Below are 19,634 nucleotides of genomic sequence, written 5' to 3' on the forward strand. Positions count from 1 at the left end.
GACAATATTAGAAATCAAACAGCACCATAAATATCAAGGAAGTTAGCAGACCGGTTGGACATAGGGTTGCGGAGACTTTTTAAGCAGGGGTAGGTCGTAAAACAATACCCCAAGACTCCAAACATCTCACAGAGAGCTGCTCAGTTCATCATCTAAAACAGGAAGTGTACGGTACATCTCCAAAGCTGTTGAGAAATTGCTCTCGCTTTAAAGTGACGAGAGGGACTGAGGACAGTTTTTAATCAGAGAAGCAGTCAATTGTTCGATGGTAACTCTGGAGAAGCTGCAGAGATCCACAGCTCAGGTGAGGAAATCTGTTCACAGGACAACTCCACAGTTCTGGGCCTCGTGGGTGACTGGCAAGATTGGTTAACAGTAGTAAGAGCGTCCCATTCACAGTGTCCCAGAAGTCCTTATGAGGACACAACAGTTATGTGAGAAAAGGTGTTCTCGTCAGATTAGTATGTGGTGGTAAACCTACGCCCTGAACAACCCCACTTTTGTGGCAGCATTGAAATGTGGTGATGCTTCTCTTGAGCAGGGGTAGAGGTTCACCTTCCATCAGGACGAGGACCCTAAACGTGCAGCCAGAGCTGCAATGGAATGGGTTTAGATCAAAGCACATTCCTGTGTTTGAACAAACCAGCCATAAATCTAAAATGTAATTTTTGGCGAGAGCAGCAAACTGACTGAGCAGCCAATGTGACTGAGCTTGAGCTATTTCGAAAAGACACAAGGACCGAAACGTCAGTCCTGCAGATGTGCAAAACTGAAAACACATCCTAGAGTTGCAGCTTTAATGGCCGTAATAAAGTGCCTTCTCCAAACCGTTAACAGTTTTGGAAACTGCGGCTTTCTTCCACTTCATTATTCTGTACCACTTTGCATCGGTTTATCAAATAAATACAGCCGTTTGGGAGTAATGTGACAAAATGTGAAAACTTTCAAGGCGTGTTAGTACTTTGACAAGGTGCCGTATTACCAGAACAGAGAATATGGGTTTTTTTTACGCTCTCCAGGACCAATAGAGGCACATTTGACTGCAGTTTGACTTTCTCTGGGGTTCAGTGCTTCAGAACAGATGTTCAGAGGCTGTCAATAAAGTTGTAATATCAAACACATATTTTTTCAGCTCAGCTAGCTCAAAAAGAGAAGGAATTATCCCCGCAGGCCCATTTGTGCACATCCATACAAGCTCTTCCAGGATTTTAGGCCCACTGCGGACCGTTTTCATGGTCATTGTTATTTTTCCTTCAGCCTGGAAAGGATTTCAACCATCCTTGCAGTATTTCTCACCTCTCAATCCCTATTTTTATTTTTTTTATTGTCTTCACTTCACAGAGACTGTAATTTGGCTTTCTCACGCCTCAGAAAGAACCAAATATGTTTCCTCTCTCCATCGGACCACTTCCCCTGAAGCACTTCCACATAAGAACACCTCTCTCGGCACTTCCCTTCTTTATCACCTCTTCACCCCTCTCATTGGACATTTTCATCTTAAGGATGCTCAGTGTTTGAACGATGGCATGTCAGAAAAGACACTTCCGCTGAACCTCAACCTCCCCGTCCTCCCTCCCGTTTAGTAAAAATTGATTTTGAGTAGTGGACTGCGGTAGAAACAGCCTTTGCGTCCGTGTGAAGGGATGTATAAGTGGGTGTGAAAACGCTGCAGCTTCCATTAGCTAATGCCCACTTGTGCCAGAAACCAAAATGAAACATCGACGTGTCGTATGGAGCGCCCGTTGCCCAGCCTGCCAGTTAAAACGGCACAGCGGCTCTTCCGTCACGGCCACGGTGTCAAAATGTGCTTTTGTGAGCATCTGTTTTCTTTTAATATCCTGGCTATAAATTATTTCTACTTTGTAAAATCTGAGCAATCTGAACTGCTCGCTTGGTCTGAGCAGTGCATCGCTACCAGTTATTTTATATTTTTTATCTTTTAAATGATTTGGTATAAAACATGGTCCCTGCTCTATAAGCTAAATCAGGGGTGTCAAACTCATTTCTATATGGGGCCACTTTGGCGTCATGAAGTTATTAAAAGGGCTGGTAGTACGTGTATAGACGATACTTTTCATTTCATAATTTCATTCCGGTTCACATAGAAGTATAAAAAATGCACAGTAACATAAAAATAGCAACCTTAGGCCCAGTTTATCTGCAAGAAAAGTTGATATTGGGGTTAGTTACACTTACAGGAGGCACAGTTTTAGCCACTTTATACACTTTAAAAGGATATATACCTCTACTTTATGACATGATATGCCTTTTTTTTTGGCTCTTGAGGGCCGGATAATTTGCCTTGACGGGCCGAATTCGGCCCGGGGGCCTTGAGTTTGACACCTGTGAGCTAAATAAACAATTAATCAGACACATCACTTAACCTACCACTGTGTTTGTACTGTTCCCCCACTGAAATTAGCACAGTGCCATTATATTGTGTTGTAGGATACTAATGTCCCATTTAGACTAGACAAAAATCAGCGGTTTCTTATCCCCGTTTCTAATTTTTGTTTTGTTAATAAAAGCAACAGTCATCACATTGCTATTGACGTCTGTAATGAAGTTAATCCCACCACCATTTCCTCCGCAGGTTCAGGTGCGCCCAGTCACCCCAGTAACCTCCATTTGTCAAGTTAGTTGTTCTCGATTATGCTTTGTACATGACCCATAATCGTTTCCCTCAGCTTCGGTTCTTTTCCTCCTTTTTGTTTCTGCGAATGTGTGCATTCACGTCCGCCGTCTAATTCATCACGCGTTTAACACGATGTCATCGCAGGAGGCGGGGCTTGAAATGACATCGACTCAAAGCAGATGTCGGCAGCTGGCCTAACATTCAGTGTGTGACGTTTGTTCGTTTTTGTTTGTGTTGTTGGGGGGGGGGGGGGTGTTTGTGTCTGTGCACATGCCGTCATCGCTAACTACCCACTGCAGCGCTCTGTGTGAATAACGTTTTTCTCTCTCTATAGGGAGTGGGGGCTGAAGTGTGCTCGATGGCCTCTCATTGGCTTCTGTGTCTCTTTATTAGCATGGTCACTGCTTTGAGTAAACGAACTAGCCTAACAAGAGCCACTCTTCCACCTCCGCCTCTTATACTCACGCGCCGCTAATCTAGGCTTCTGCCTGGGCCATGATCAGTCCATCTTGTTTTTTTTTTGTGACAGGTATGGCGAACCACCCGCCGATCCCCATCATGGAATTGGCCGATCACGTAGAGCGCCTGAAAGCCAACGACAACCTCAAATTTTCACAGGAATATGAGGTGAGTGTCGGAGAAAGAACTATTCGATTTCAGTCATATGAAGTAAGTCTTGGTCAAAGTCAAAACTTTTTGGGGGTTCTTGGAGCTACTTGAAGAGTCAAAGTCACTCTGAATGATCATAATTTTCAAAGTAGGCTCCAACTCAGGTGTAACCAGTTACAATAATGGACACATTCAATTACCTGAGCTGGGGAGCTGCTGTTGTGCTCGCTGACATGACTTCATGAGGCGCACTAAAGGCAGATGGTACAATGCTAATGGTGTTTGTAATACCTGAGCATATTTGCTGCACTGTATACCATAAAAAAGGTGGGACTGCCATATTTTACTTATTATTGCAACGTTTATTGTGGGTTTTTTTTACATTTATGTCACCGTCCACAATAATTGGCACCCCTGGTAAAAAAGAAATGTGCAAAAACCCTGAAAAGATATTCATATTTTGATAAAGTAGCGTAATCTCACATCAAACGACTAAGTGAAATCCTATAATCTGAGTGCATTTATTTATAAGGGAAGATAATCCTTGTGAAGAAAGGTGTTTTTCAAATAAAATTGTTTGCATTATTTGGTACCCCTTACTTACCCAGTAGTTATGTTTGTATAAAATGTAAGTAGATAAAGTTTCACAATGATGATGATGATGGATAAAGAGATAAACCAGCGCGCTATTTGTAGCCATCTTGTAAGAAAATGTAGAGCCAAAGAGGTGTAAAATCTCTCAGGGACTTTTAGAGCGTTCTCTGACGATCTGAATGCTGTTTTTAGATTGATTTAACACTGCCTTCCATTGATCCTTAAAAATAATCTGCAAAAAAAAAAAAAAAAAAAGGTCCCAGTAGCTTTTCTCTTTGCACATCACTCAGCTACATAATCTGTGAGGTCACCTTGTGGGTCTCAAACTGCCAAGCTGCCAAATCCTTACTGCCGCTGAAGTACCTTTCAATTTCATTTTCATACTGCTTATTTCAGAGCAGGGGAAAGCAATTTTATGTGTACAATGTAATAAGGATTTTTATATTGTAAGCAAAGTTGCATCACATTTTTTTAAACATATTCATTCAGAGCCTGAATTTCCCTCCTTTTAAGATGAGATTTGGACAGGACATTTTGACTAAAAACAGATGTCCTTGAAACTATGCTGTAACAAAATGGTTTAGCAGGAAAAAGCCAACACTTGTCCAGGTTTTTATTTTAACCCATGCTGTGCCATTAGGGGGCAATAGTGCAAATATTAACTGCACCAAAATTCTAAAGAAAATCTGCTTGGCTAAAGCAGTGCTGGATTAAAGATCCTACCAAAACAGGTGTGTTTCATGTTTACCTTGACATGTTTACCCCTACTGTCAGTGATACACCTTCTTAAGTTTATGTGAAAAGTTTGATGGAAGCAGAGACTGGGCACATCAAAACATACAGTTTGTGGATAAACCCATAGGAAAAACTTCATTGTTGATGTGTTTTTCAAGACTGGAAGCTAACATGATGGTGCATGATGAAGGCCACTACCTGCATATGTAGATATCCATGTTACATCAAAACATGACGTAACAAAACTAGCAAAAAATCTCAGTATTGCCAGATATTAGCATAAGTGCGGACATGGATAGTAACTCAATAGACTAAGTAAAACATGCTATTTACAGTACACACACACACACTGTTGTTTCCATACCTTTATTTCTGTTAATTATTTCTGAATGGTTTTCTGATCCACATGACATTTAAGACTAAAATATGATACCGGACTGTAAAACATAATTTTGAATACAGAAATGTGGGCTTACTGAAAAGTATGTTTAACACCTGCTTAAACGCTGTTATTTTCAAAAGGTGCTTTATATCTGACAAACGTAACCTTGCCTGCAAGCTGAATTCTCGCGGTATTTGATCATGACCAAACCAAAACGGGCTGGGCCAATCCCATTGCAGTATAATGGTTTGAGGCGGGACCTACCAGCTGTGACGAAAGTAAGAGGTGCCGAGCCCACAGACACACCAAAATAAACATGGCAGCCCAGGAGGACGTCACATCTGTTGTGTCAGAATCCAAGATTGTCACAAGTTTGATCAGCGGTTGTAATCTCATGATTAATGGACTAAATGGGTATGAAAAATAAATGGAAACAGAAAACAACGTAGCATAAACATGTTTGACTGTTCATCATTCATCAAAATACTTGAACAAGAAGAGAAGCAACGTGATACGCAGTAGCTTAAGTGCACACGTATAAAATTGTATGTTTATGGATAAAAAAATGAAAGTAAACAGAGGCGAAATGAGGTTTAGCTAAGAGGCTATTTCACCGTTATAGACTGTGTGCCTCTACTGACATGTTCTTGACAACTGTGTTGAGAAGACTATTTGACACAAAAATGTCTTACTCCATGCAGTTTTTTTCTATTTTAACCTATTTCTGTCTTCTCTACAAAATACAGATCTTTAATAAAAACCTTTGACTAGTGAGTTTATATATTAATTCAGTCTTTAAATCGCCTGTCTGTAACTTACTGGAGCTTGATGGCTTGTCATGTTTAGCAAGGATTGTGTTAGTGTAACATTTCTATAAAGTAAAATTTCATTAATATTTCACAACCTTCCTGTGTCACTGTTTTTGTGCAAAAAATAAAAAAATATTATACATAGCAGAAGAACATAATGTATGTTTTCAACCTTTTGCTCTCTAACACTGAAATATTTATACTAGTACTTTTACTTAAAAAAAAAAAAAAAAAAACAGACCTGGATAGTGTTTGAATGCATAAAACCATGTATGGCGCAAAGTTGTTCTCAGAATACTCTTAAAGGAATGAATTAAACATTAGTAAAGAACATTAGATTAAACTTTCATTAGCACTTTTGTTGCTGAGAGGAGAATTCAAGAATTTGGAAACCTCTTTCTTGTTGACTATTAATATCCTCTGATGTATTTTTTCATTCTTTATATATTGTATAAACACATTTTATTGGGATAACATTGCGACACTCCTCTCTCTTCCAGTCCATCGACCCTGGTCAGCAGTTCACCTGGGAGCACTCCAACCTGGAGGTTAACAAACCAAAGAACAGATACGCCAACGTAATTGCCTACGATCACTCAAGAGTCCTGCTCTCTGGTATCGACGGTACGCCTCTCACCCACTTCTTCCCTTCCTAACTGCTGTATCGATTGTAAGGGTAGCCTGTAAAAATGTGTTTTAAAGCCCTCAGGGGCACTACTACACTGTTAAATTACATTATATTCATACATAAGAATCGGGGTTAGGTAAGGTGGCTGCTTGCAGACAGAAAACATCCTTTAAGAACATGATTTGTAGAAGTACAGGACATTGACGTTTGTTGTACACATGTGCATTTGTATTTTGGTACAACATAAAATGCTTTTACTACTTTTCTACCTACAAAAAACAATGATTCAACAGGAAAAGTGTTTGTACAACACAATACAAACATTTATTGATAATTTGCTTTAATGTGACTTTCTCAAAAGTCACATTAGCCCCTTTCCCATTAGAAGGACTTTCCGCCATCCCCCAGGATCTTCAGCGTGTTTCCATATCATTTTAAAGTACTTTCGGTCTGGAGGTAGGAATTTCAGATTATTCCAAGATTGAGGGACCCGTCAAACTGGATTGTTCTAACGGAAGTGGACATGGCAGAAGAGAGCGCCCAAAACCGTAATTAAAATTCTATATATTACACATTCTGTGCCACAAAATAAACCTTTACAATGTTTTTAGACATGAACACAGCTGTGTAAAAATTGGTTTATCAAAAATATATAATTAAATACAAAAGCACTCAGTTTTCGGAGTTGTCCGTTCCTGCTGCGCTTACAGCCAGGTTGCCTCTTCAGCTGTCGAGGCTCGCTACACTGAGAGAGAATTTGATTTTATGATTCCCAGCACATCATTTTCAAACCCCTGTCACCAATGAGTGGAAGTTAAACACAGATATAATTCATTCAAGGGATATCTTACAGTTGATGTTTGGTTTCATTTCTCTCTGAGAAAATCCGTTTGGCCGAGATTAAAGTTAAGATTCAAAAAGGGATAGTTTTATTTAACTTTAATGTCTTACTGGAGAGCAGGAGAGTATAACTGTAAATAAATAATTTGCAAATCTATAACACATGCCTGCGACAACGCTACAACTGCAGAGTTCCTCAAGGATTAAGTAAACAAAACAACAACACAACAAAACGGATCAAAAGTCTAGGCTCCGTTTTTTTTATAGCTTCACAGCTTTTTTCTTCACTCTGAAACGGTCTCTAGGTGACAGAAGGGCAGGAACAGCGAGTGATGCCTTCGGTTTCTTATTACCGCCATCTACTGAACTGGAGTCGTAGTGCAGCTTTCTTTAGAATTTCTCCATTTACCATTAGGCCGATTTAAACACATTTTCCACTTCCTTTCAGAGCAGTGAAAAAAGAAATATAGCCTGAGATTCATTTTTCTCTGGTTAAAAAAAATCCTGATATTTAAATCCTAGGACTTTTTGTGGAGAAGGTCCTATATTCAGCTCAATGGCTTTTGGTTTTTACAGTTTATTTTTGTACATCTGCCTTATTTCTACTTACACCTCAACACTAATTTGGTCCTAATGGTGTTGGTAATGTTCTGGAATGGGAAATTCCTTCCAGAAACCAGTTGTCCCTGATTCTGGGTGCGTAGAGGTAGCAACATCAAAATGCTCATATACGTGAAAGGTTGTCATAGCATCATCTAAATTTGGTGTACATCATAATTAATGTGGGTTCTGTAAAATCAACATTATCGCAGGGATACATCAGGGCTATATGTTGTCATGATGGTTCTAAAAAATAGGTGATTCTGTGTATTTATATAGAGCCAATTAATTCAGTTTAAACAATTTAAGTTCCTTCCAGAAACATTTCATAGTCACATTCAAATCCTAGTTCAAATTCAGTTCAAACTGTACAGCCGTATATAAATATTTAGTACCAAATGGTACAAAGTTTGCAACCTAAAGAGGCTCATTTGATTTCAGTTCTTGAGTTTGTAGCCATTCTACCTCCTAATCATGCATGTGGCGACAGTGGAGAGGTTGCATTCCCTTCAGACAGGGAAACACCTCTAGCAGAAGCAGGCGGTGTGAGTGGCTATCTGCTGCGTCCTGCTAGGGGGGAGTACAAGAACAGTTCTAAACCAGAAAGACTATAGTTTGCAAGACATCTGAACTTATATTGATCCTAGGCGAATGAATTAATTGATTTACATGCAAATAAAGTATATATGTAACAGTAAAGGATGTTAAATCTAGAAATATGCTATTGTCATTATATTATCAAGAAGGTTTACAGAAAACCATGCAGTGTAAACTATATTGAAACACATCTAATTAGAAATTTCAGTGATCTGTACAAGTATTTCAAACATTAGATTTAAAACTCAAATTGTCGTTATTCATTTCCTTTAGTGAAATTGGCTTTGGACAGAGGGTTTTACTGCACTCACCTGTAACTTCACATAGATAACAAAATGCTGTCTGTCTGATAGTCGCCTGTTTAAAAAAGTTTCTGAGGGTTCAGAGGAGCGCTTTAGACATAATATCTCCTGCCTCTTTAATCAATCTAAAGTTCTGAGCCCTCTATTTGACTGTCAAATCTAATCTATCAATCATACAGGTGACGCCATGCTTTAATGTCGAAATAAAATCAACAAAATCCCTTTTACAAATACCCAAAATGTCTTCAATTTGTACGTATTTATATGTACACTTCATACTCCATCATTTTAGGGTGTGTCCATGAACGTCGAAAATCCCTAGCTGGTCAGAAAACTTTCAGCATCCTTCCCATGCACAGAAAAAGGCCACTCCCTGGTGTGAACGTGCAAAACCTTGGCTGCAGGGTTAGGGGGAGGTATGAAATGGCATCTTTAATGTGTGCGTTCCTTCTCCAGGAAAAGGGTGCTCTGAAATGGTCCTCCAAAGTACCAACTCATTCATCAGTTTATGATTAAACACAACTGCACCCACACAAACGGCTATTAATTAAGCATTTCCACTCAGCTGCTCCCATGGTGGAAAATGGGAAATAAACAAAGTAGTAAATGGATAAAGTGACTTGGAGAGCATCTCTTCGCTGTCTATTAGAAACACCCCACAACTTAAAGTGTTTATGAAGTTCCATTAGGGAGCTATTGTTGAAAAGCATCTGCTGAAGCCTCTGTGCTGCTCTCTGATGGACACAGGGGACACTTCTTTATTCCTTCTGAGGCCTGAACGAAGCGTTTTGGCAAGCAGTGTGGCCATTTTCTCGCGTACTTTCCTCTGACCACACTAGTGTATGAGTTGAAATGAAAAGAAAAAGAAAAAAAATGATTTGCTTCAGAGTTTGAAATGAAAACGTACCTGTGTGGACATGGATGGGCGGACCCGAGGAGAAATGGGCTTTCTGTGCCGACATTATTGTCTTTTCTCACGTTTTCTGAACAAACAGCTCAATTTCAGTAGATTTAAACTGGTGTAGTCTTAATTGGTTTTTAGTTCTATTATTATTTTTTCTTTTGTTTTAGATAATCCCTGAAATGTTTAAAGGTGCATATAATTAATTCCAACGTAACTGAAAAGTTTATTTCAGTAATCCTATCCTAACCAGGAATGTTGCATAGATTCATCACACACACACAGGGGGATCCATTTCAAAGTGCAAACATTTAGCCAAGAAATATTGCATTTCAGAGTTCTTTTGCAATAATATTACCCTGCACAGATAACGAGATGACAGTGTAATCGCAATACATTTAACAAATACAAGCTTTCTCAGAAAATTATGATAACACATAGGAGTAAAAGGGATATTTTTCATACACAGGAGTGTGTGCGGCCATGTATTGACAGGTTCAAATTATTGGAAAGTTAGGTGGAAGAAAAACGGTGGTAGAACAAGGTGCAGGGATAACTTTAGCCTTGAGAAAATGTTGAAGCAAAGGTGATGGAAGAGCCTATTCTTAAGCCCCTCATAAAACAGACACAATGTCAGAAGTTTCTTGTCTGAACAAAGGAGAGAAAAAGGACTGCACGGTTGCTCGGTGTTGTTGAGAGACACAAGACCAATCAGATGTGAGATGATGATGAGCAGTTAAAGCAAAACTTCAGCAGAGCCACAGCTTGATCGCATTCATGCCACACTGCATTAGCTCCTGCAGAAGGGGCCCTAACCAAGTATTTAGCATACATTCTGTAAATGGGGAAACTTTTACAGTCCCTCGTTTCTGTTTAAAAAATGATTTTTGTTACGTGTTTTGTAGTATTCCAATTTCCTGAGGAGCTGAATTTTGACAAATTAAAGCTTGAAGCATAATGTTTCTCTTTTTGAATTCAATTACCGAAATAATACATTTGATTAACAACAATTCTATAAATAATGGAAACCCCATTCCCCCCTTCCTGAATGTTAGGGACATGAAATAATCCATATCTTTGCTGCTAATTGGTATTTAGCCATAACGCTGCTAAAAGACTCTTTCTTTTTGTCGACAGAAGCAGGGTTTTTTTTTTTTTTGATTACCAGCCTCAGTTAAAAAAAAAAAAAAAAAAAAAAAATCTTGAACAAACAGAAATCTGGAAGTCATCATCAAACCTTCTGCGCGTCCTTTGAGATCCCTTCATCTTCCTCCGATGAGGAGCGAGAGCCGACCGAGCTGCGCTGCAAAAAAAAAAAAAAAAAACAGCTGTTTTAATGTCTTAATGGGTGCATTGACTTAGAAAATGGAGAAATTTACTCCAATCCTGAGTGACAGAAGGAATAAAAGAAAAATCCATTTGCAAATGTACATTTAACCAACTCGCCCCATTCTCATTAAACCACCGTAATGTCTCCGCTTGTTGTGTTTTTCTTTTTTTCTTTGCAAATTGAAAACACCCTAGGCTTAATTGTACTTATCCCTTGTCCATCACGGAAAAATGCACAGCCGCCTGCCTTAGAACGTGGACAGCTTCGGCGAGGGTGGGTGGGACGGTAAAAACAACGTGGGTGGGCTCTTTTAATGTGCTCATATGCCATTTTCCTTCTCTTTTACTCTGTTGAATTAGTTACCTGAGAGTAAAAGCAAGTCTGAGGGAGAGGAAGCGGCCGGAGCGAAGTGGAGGGGGACGGGGAGGGTATTTCTCTGAGACGTGGCGCCCATGCAGATGAGACTTATCTTGGTCGGCCATGTGTGCGCGGAGCCCCTAAACTGCCAGTCCTCAAGCATTGACTAGCTGTCAGCTCTGTCTGTTTCGCCTGGATTCGAAAAGGCTGCTGCGCCTTTCATTTATTATAAGCAAAGGGAAAAGGGAGAGGGGGGGGGGGGAGCTTGGGGAAAATTGTTTTGCTACTTTCTCGTCGGTTTGTTTTTCTCCGTGTGAGACCGAGCTTTATCTGTAAGTCAGTTGCAGATATGGAATAGGGAAATGTGTTGTTGATAGGGAACACAAATCCCTTCGGACGGGTAACACTGCCCCCCCCCCCCCACATCCAAAAAGGGGTGTTTGTGCCACTTTTTTTTGTTCAGAAAACATTAGTCTGACTAAAACATGTTTAGGAAATGCATTGGAAAGTCTGACGATGCACTAAATGACAACTTCTCTGGATCTGTAAGGAAACCAAGAACTTGGACAAACTTCAGGGTTTCTATTCAGTCTGGAAATGTTTGGAAGGGTGTTGAGTTTGGTGTTTTCCAGGTCTGAGTAAGTTGATAAGGGTCTGTTGATAAAATAAATCCATATAAGTTTAGAAAACGGAGAAAAATGTGTATCTCCAGAATGTATTCCCTATTCCATTGTCTGAATGTTGCATACATCTGTCCATCCCTTAATCCATTCATCCTGCCATCCATCATTGACCCGTCTGTTAATTCATTTGTTGATCATTTACCTATCTAGTCTGCTTGACCATCATTTCATCCGTCCATTCATCCATCTGTTCCTCCAGTCATCCTTTAATCCACTGGTTTGTTCATCCATCAATCCCTTTTTAATCAATTATCCATTTGTCTGTCCCTCCATGTGGTAAATCCAGTGGTTTATCCATCCATCCATCCATCCATCCATCCATCCATCCATCCATCCATCCATCCATCCATCCATCCATCCATCCATCCATCCATCCATCCATCCAATTTTTCAATCCTCCCTCAAACTGTTAATCTATTTCTTAATCCAATAACCTCCTATTTTCTATTCCATTTATCTGTCACTCCCATTAACATTTCTTTACTACCTGTTTTTTTTCCCCCTTTTTATATTTTTAAAGCCAGACTTTAATAGAAATATCTTCAAATCACAGTGAACTTCATATTTATATGTGGGACTGAGAACTTTGATCTCTTTGGTATGGATAAGGTTTTGGACTCAAAAAGTGCATAAAAACCCATTTTTGACCTTTTACTGAGTAAACTAATGATTTCCCTTCCTATCTTTAAGGAATCCCTGGAAGTGACTACATCAACGCCAACTACATAGATGGTTACAGGAAGCAAAATGCCTACATCGCCACCCAGGGAGCTCTGCCAGAGACTTTTGGTGAATTCTGGAGGATGATCTGGGAGCAGAGGAGCGCCATCATTGTCATGATGACGAAACTAGAGGAGCGGTCGAGGGTAAAAAATAAAAACTGACAGCTGTTTAAACTTTTTTTTAAAGCAAGTCTCAGTTCGATTGAGGGTTTTCTCAACCCTCATATTATGTTTTTGCATAGAATCATATTGTCCAGTAGAGTTTATTGGAATCTTCAAGAGTAGGTTTTAGGGATCTAACAAGACATTTAGCTCATGAAAACGAGACGACTGTAATGAGACAATCTGTAATTTAATGTAGAATACTTTGGTATAGGATTGACTTTTCTTACTACAAATTTAAGGTGATCCAAACCCTGGATTGTGTTCTTTGTTCAGCATATCACTTTCCACTTCATGTTTGATGAGGGGAAGTTTTTTAGATTTTAAAACATCAGATAAAACTCAGTTCAGATTCCCCCAGAACGGCCAAATAGCCTTGAACAGCAGCTGTGAAGCACATGCTAACTTAGTACCATGTATGTTTTGAAGAAGCCCTGCACAACTAGATATACATTTGGGTTATCTGATGTAGTAGTCTGAGCAGTCTTCGCTGCTTTGGACCACACACCCCTCTTTCAAACCAGCAGATGGTTTGAAAGAGGGGTGAAAGAAGCCATCTTAGTCAAACAACATTTAAGAGCAACAACATTGCTCTGAAATTTCAAAGACTAAACGCTACCAACCTAGTTTGTATTAAACTGGAGTGGTCACTAAAAAAAGCTTCTGTCTCCATAAAATATGCAGAGCAAATGAATCAGATGTCATGATTTGTTAAATTAATCATAGCTATGGTGCTAGTTGTACCCAACAGATGTGATATAACCACACGGTTCATGTGAGTTAAATATGCTTCATATGCGTAGCAGAACCTTTGGAGGATGTCTTTCTTTTCTAAAGCTCAACATATTCAAAGTAAAAACTATTACATTATGGTCTACTCCAGACTGGTGCCATATTGCTCAAGTCTCAGTAAATCCTGCAGTATGTTAGGTAATATGCTGATAATAACAAGTCTTAAATATACTCTTAGAACCGCATTAGTGTCAATGGACAATTTAAAGAACAACAATTGTTCAGGAGCTTGGTTATTTCCTCTCCAGCAGCGGCCATGCTTCTTTTTGTCAGCTCCAACAGTAACCAAGCAATTGAAAAGTGCTTTATTGGAAACAAAGAGACTGGAGTGGCAATAAAGCAGAGACGATAATATGACTGGACGTTGTGTTTAAATTTGTAATTATAGATTAGGTCACGGCAATTAATAGCTTTGCCGGCTGCACACAAACATCTCAGGCCATTTCATTGATTGGGAAATTCAAGCCAGTCAGCAGAAGTGAGGAGCCAGGGGGTCAACCTTTGTTTTTGCTATTATTTGGCTGGGCAAAAGTGGTATTTGATGCATAATGTACAAACATCATATCAAGTGCCTTATAAAAGTACTCAGTCCATGTGAGTCAAGTGAAACTTCACTGGATTGTATTATTACTGTTAATATTATTTGTAATACAGCAATTCAAAGTAGAGCATAATAATGCAATGGAAGGACACATAGTAGTGATTAAATCTTGTTACAAATAAAAACCTGAGAGGTGTGCAACGTTTTCCAGGTCTGAGTAAGATAAAACTCGTTTGTATTCGTATTCGTTTGTATTCGTTTCCAAAACATCTAAAACTCGCAGTGAGAGCTTCAATTGCATGGTTTAGATCAGGGAACTTCAGTTCTGGTCCACAAGGTCTGGTGTCCTGGGACTTTTAGATGTGTCCATGGTCCAACACACCTGGATCAAATGCTTCTCTAATGACAACACACTCAGCTGTGTTGAAGCAGAGACACATTTAAAAGCTGCAGGACATCGGACCTGGGGGACTGGAATTGAAGACCCCTGGTTTAGATCACAGCAGAGTCACGGATTGATATAGATCTAAATCCATTTTTTTACAGACACATACCATCCAGGCTGCCGGAGCCTGCGTTTTGTTTGGAAAAAAAAAAAAAAAAAAAAACGGGCAATGATTTCCACCTGTAGATTTGGAGAACATTTGGGGACGCACCAGCAAAGTCCAAGCTAAATCTTTTTTATCTAGCACCATTCACGAAAAGGGTAATACGAAGGGCTTTACGGGAAAACAAAGGACTGGAGATTTTGAAAAGAAAAACAATTCAATTCAATTCAATTTTATTTATATAGCGCCAGTTCATGAAACATTTCATCTATGATTATACAGATTGGTCAAAGATTTCCCATCTAAGGAACGCAGTTGATTGCATCAAAGTCCCGACAAGCAGCATTCACTCCTGGAGAAGCGTAGAGCCACAGGGAGAGTCGTCTGCATTGTTGATGGCTTTGCAGCAATCCCTCATACTGAGCAAGCATGAAGCGACAGTGGGAAGAAAAACCACCAATTAGCGGGAAGGAAAAACCTCCAGCAGAACCGGGCTCAGTATGAATGGTCATCTGCCTCGACCGACTGGGGTTTACAGAAGACAGAGCAGAGACACAACAAGAGAGACAAAAAAGCACAGAAGCACACATTGATCTAGTAATCTGTTCTACATTAGATGGTAGTAGCGGGTGAGCCGTCTTCTCTGGATGATGTCACAGTTAACAGAACATCAGACCAGGTGTACCTACTATGAAGAAAAAGAGAGAGAGCAAAAAGTTAAAAGCTGAAATGCAAGCAAATTGGAGAACAGTAGGAGAACTCAGTAGAGTGAGAAAAATAGGTCCTGATGTCCTCCAGTAGCCTAAGCCTATAGCAGCATAACTATAGAGATAGCTCAGGGTAACATGAGGCACTCTAACTGGAAGCTTTGTCAAAAAGGAAAGTTTTAAGATTATTCTTAAAAAGTAGACATGGTGTCTGCCTCACGGACCATCAGGAGAAAAGTTTAAAAGCATATATCCTTTTCCTTTCACTTCCCAATTATTCTCTATGATGTATTGATCCATCTTAAATTCCCAATAATAAAAAAAAGTTAATTGGTGGTATTTGACAAAACAAGAAAAGTTTAAAAGTTGTGAGTCCTTTTGCAAGGTGCTGTCGTCACAAGCAGCCTTTTTTAACCATGGACTGATGAACTGAACTCTGCGTGTGCTTGCAGGTTAAATGTGATCAGTACTGGCCCACAAGAGGGACAGAGACGTACGGTCTCATCCAGATAACACTGCTGGACACGGTAGAGTTGGCCACATACTGCGTCCGGACGTTCGCACTTTTTAAGGTAAGGATTTCCGTTTTACGCAGCCTGGGCTCCGGGAAGCGTTCTCAGTGCCAGCTGCGTGAGCCGCCTCCGTTTGTAATTCCAGAACGGCTCCAGCGAGAAGAGGGAAGTGAGGCAGTTCCAGTTCACCGCCTGGCCAGACCACGGGGTGCCGGAGCACCCCACGCCGTTCCTCGCCTTCCTGAGACGGGTGAAGGCTTGCAATCCTCCAGACGCGGGGCCCATGGTGGTGCACTGCAGGTGGGAGACAACACAGAAACATCCTGAAGCATGAAATTGATTTCTTTCCTTCCCATTTGCTGTAATGAATAAATAAATACATATGACAAAAAAAAAATCACATTTTCTTTGTTACTAAAGGCTCACATTTGAGTCTTTTGTGTGTTGATAATATCTAAGGAAAAAATAAGACGTTTTGATAAAAGAAATGCACTACATTGCAGCACCAACAAGCCTTTTTTCAGAAAGCACTCTGACTTAGAGCGTGTTTGCAGTACCAGCTTTATTTCCTCTTGAAATCCTGAAGATCTCCTCTCGCTCAGCGACACTGATACAAGCTGACCTGTCATCTTTCCACTCCTGCATGAACAACCCACTGGTCTGCTCATCTCTTTTGGGTTAACGCACCAAAAAAACCCCAAAAAAACCCCCAAAAAAACCCAACTTACTAACTTGGCCTGCATCAGTTAGCAGCAGCAGGGCCGCCGACAGTGGGCCGCAGCACATTAACAGAGACTTCTGCCTTCTGTTAGCTCTGGGAGTTATGGGGGGGGGGGGGGATTATGCAGTACTGACACAGACTGTAAAAGATACGAACTTTTATCAAAGTGACAAAAAAAGGAAGCGGGATTACTGGAGACTTACTGTAGAATTACCACATGCTGAAGTTAATTAGTGCTAGTTGCCAGCATGCCCCCCCCCACCTCCACCCCAATAAAAAGACTTTAATGTCTGAAGGAAAATGTGGGAATTAATGTCACACTGCAGATTGGGGGTTTTTAAAGTCCTCTGGCTTCCCATCAGATAGTCGTGTCCACCGTCCAAATCCCCCAATCAGGGCCTTTTTATCGCTACTTTTTTTTCATGTTAAACAGAGGAGGCTGCTATATTTACATCCTTCCAGAGTAACACAAGGCTGGTGTTGTGCTTAAGCTGTCCAAATAGGATAAAAAGTATTTGGTGCTGTAGAATCCAGTGCAGATTCTCCCCTTGAAGCTGTTTTTTTTTTTTTTTTTTTTTTTGCACATGCAAAACGCTTAAAGCGGTGCTACGAAAGAAAAAAATGAAGCGTGAATGCCAATCATGTACAAACAAGACCATTTTATGTGGACGTGAAGGCACCTTTTGTTAAGGCAGCCTTGTTGACATCTGATGGACGTCCATAATTGTGCATCACGCAAAAACGGAGCGCGCAAGGTTTGTGTGGTTGTAATTTAAAATGTGCCCCTATCCAGCTTTATGCATGTGGTGGATGGCTAATCCATCCTCCACATGATGTACGTTCAAATGCATTTCTTTTGCTCATCGTATAAAGTTTGCTTTGTTTACCATGCGTCTTTCATGTATTCTTTAAAGTCAGGGGCCAGTTTTCAACGGTGGCCGAAAGGTTTGACGAGATGTCGAAAAGGGGAGCCGGCTTCTTCTGGTAACCGAAAGGAAAACTTTAGATAAATCACTGAAAAGCGTTAAAATATTCAAGAAAAGTCCGATTAGTACTGAGGCGTTGAGCCGCCAGCCCAGCGAAGAAAAGTAGATGGCTTTGTGTCTTTGTCCACACTACTTATGATATTCTGAATATTTAAGACTGAATTAGGGTTTTTAAAACGCTTTATTTCAAGATTATCATACCACGAATGTAGTCGCAGTCAGGCTCTTGCTGTTTTACTCACAGCTTAGACATGCAACATTTGTTTGGATCAGTGTTGCTATCCCTTGTTTAAAAGCGATAACGCAAATGACTCTTCTGGCAGCCAAGGACCCTGTTTTGAAAAAAAAACATCTTTAAATGTTTTTTTTTACATCGTAGGGGAAAAGATTAAGATTGAAACTCTGCATACTTTATCGCAGTGAGCGCTGACGAAAACAAAACGTGCCGCTTCGCTGTACAAATGTGTTACACCACACCATCGGACGCCGTTGGACGTCGCCAGAGGTCCGACAGACAATCATCGGTGCTGGCTTCCCTACAACCGAAGACCTAATACGCCATGAAATTCCAGCGTCACTGACAGGTTAAGCAACATGCGGGAAACATTCCCCGGGGAGAAGATTAAACATAGTCTCTTTCATTTCCCTTAATGCTGAACCAGTTGACACAATCTCGCACAGTCAAAATCTCCTGAGGCAACGGACCGAAATCCTCCGTTCTTCCCAAAATGCTCATCGGTGTGCGGTTGAAAGGGAAAAAGGACAGAATATAGAGTGCTAAAAAAATGCTGAAAATGGTTTGCTTCCTTGAAGATTTCTTCAGGTTTTGCTTTTTTTTGTTTGTTGTTGTTGCCATGGTTAAATGTTTCAGAGCATCGAATGACATAATGTGTGAAAACTGGCAACAGGTTTCCATCACTGCGAAGGCATTTTGACCCGCTCTCCTTTGCGGATTTGTTTTAATTCAGCCACATTAGAGGATATTCTGGCAGGAATGGCCTGTTTTAAGGTGGCGTGACAGCATCTCAACTAGATTCAAGTCTCTAAAACTTTTGCTTAGCTCCTTTTTACCTCATCTATATCATCCCTAATGTGTTCAGGATCATCACGATCAGTTGTTGATTTGCTCTTTGAGTATTTTTTCCTTTGCACAACAAAAAAGTGGGTAATCATAGTTAATTCAAAAAGTAACACATGGGAGCCTAACTTTTTTTTTTTTTTTTTTTCCCCTGATAACTTAGATCATTTCAAAGACTTTTAGCATTTAGTCGGGTGATCTTTGTTCGCTACTGAGATTCGTTTAATTTGAAAGAGGGTAGATAAGCAATAACAAATTCTCTAACGGTGCTGACACCCGTGACGGTCCAAGGGAGATAGTAATGCTGCCGTTTTGCTCACAACTGAGTGGATTTCAAAGAAATGACGCTTGACTTTAGGTTAATAAATCACTTTTAAAAATGCACACATTTCCAAAGTGTTTCGCATTCAGTAAAGACTTGAGTTAAAGCTACCCCACCATTAGCAGTCCAGAAACCCCCTATGAGTTTAATTTAATGTACACGTGTGGATGTTTTTATAGACAGAGCAACGGGGAGTGGGGGGGGGGGGGATATACTGGTGACAGACCATCTGACAGCCAGAGATTTGCCAACAATACATATGTAATTGCTTTCACTGCTGCTAATGCTTTATCTTCACAGGACCCGTTGCAGCTGTGCTGTGCGTTGCTTTTTCATCCCCTTCCCACCCCCGTATTCCCTAAACTCCTGGAAAGCATATTAGCCTGACACTTTAGTGCGTGTGTATGTGTGTGTGTTTGGTGTGTGTGTGTGTGTGTGTATGTGTGTGGACGTCCGAGGCGGCTGCTTTTGAATAGCTGAAAAGGCAGTGTCAGGTCATTAGCGTGGTCAGTGCGCCAGCTCCCCTTTAACTGCCAAACGT

At 40.3% G+C, this 19,634-nt stretch overlaps 1 protein-coding gene across 10 annotated transcripts in view; it reads left to right on the forward strand.

The window, feature by feature from the left end:
• LOC105927914 (protein tyrosine phosphatase receptor type D) overlaps window positions 1-19,634 on the forward strand; it is a 121,546-nt gene that overhangs the window by 86,831 nt on the left and 15,081 nt on the right. For 6 of the 10 annotated variants that reach the window (XM_021317699.2, XM_036146515.1, XM_036146517.1 and 3 more), the window contains 6 exons: window positions 2,594-2,635; window positions 3,165-3,262; window positions 6,265-6,388; window positions 12,693-12,868; window positions 15,927-16,046; window positions 16,132-16,286. In XM_021317699.2, coding sequence (XP_021173374.2) covers window positions 2,594-2,635; window positions 3,165-3,262; window positions 6,265-6,388; window positions 12,693-12,868; window positions 15,927-16,046; window positions 16,132-16,286 — 715 coding nt within the window. The remainder of the gene's footprint in view (window positions 1-2,593; window positions 2,636-3,164; window positions 3,263-6,264; window positions 6,389-12,692; window positions 12,869-15,926; window positions 16,047-16,131; window positions 16,287-19,634) is intronic. The other 4 variants (XM_012864913.3, XM_036146516.1, XM_021317715.2 and 1 more) reach the window with 1 other exon arrangement.

Source organism: Fundulus heteroclitus, chromosome 14, assembly GCF_011125445.2.
Source record: "Fundulus heteroclitus isolate FHET01 chromosome 14, MU-UCD_Fhet_4.1, whole genome shotgun sequence".
Lineage (NCBI taxonomy): Eukaryota > Metazoa > Chordata > Actinopteri > Cyprinodontiformes > Fundulidae > Fundulus > Fundulus heteroclitus.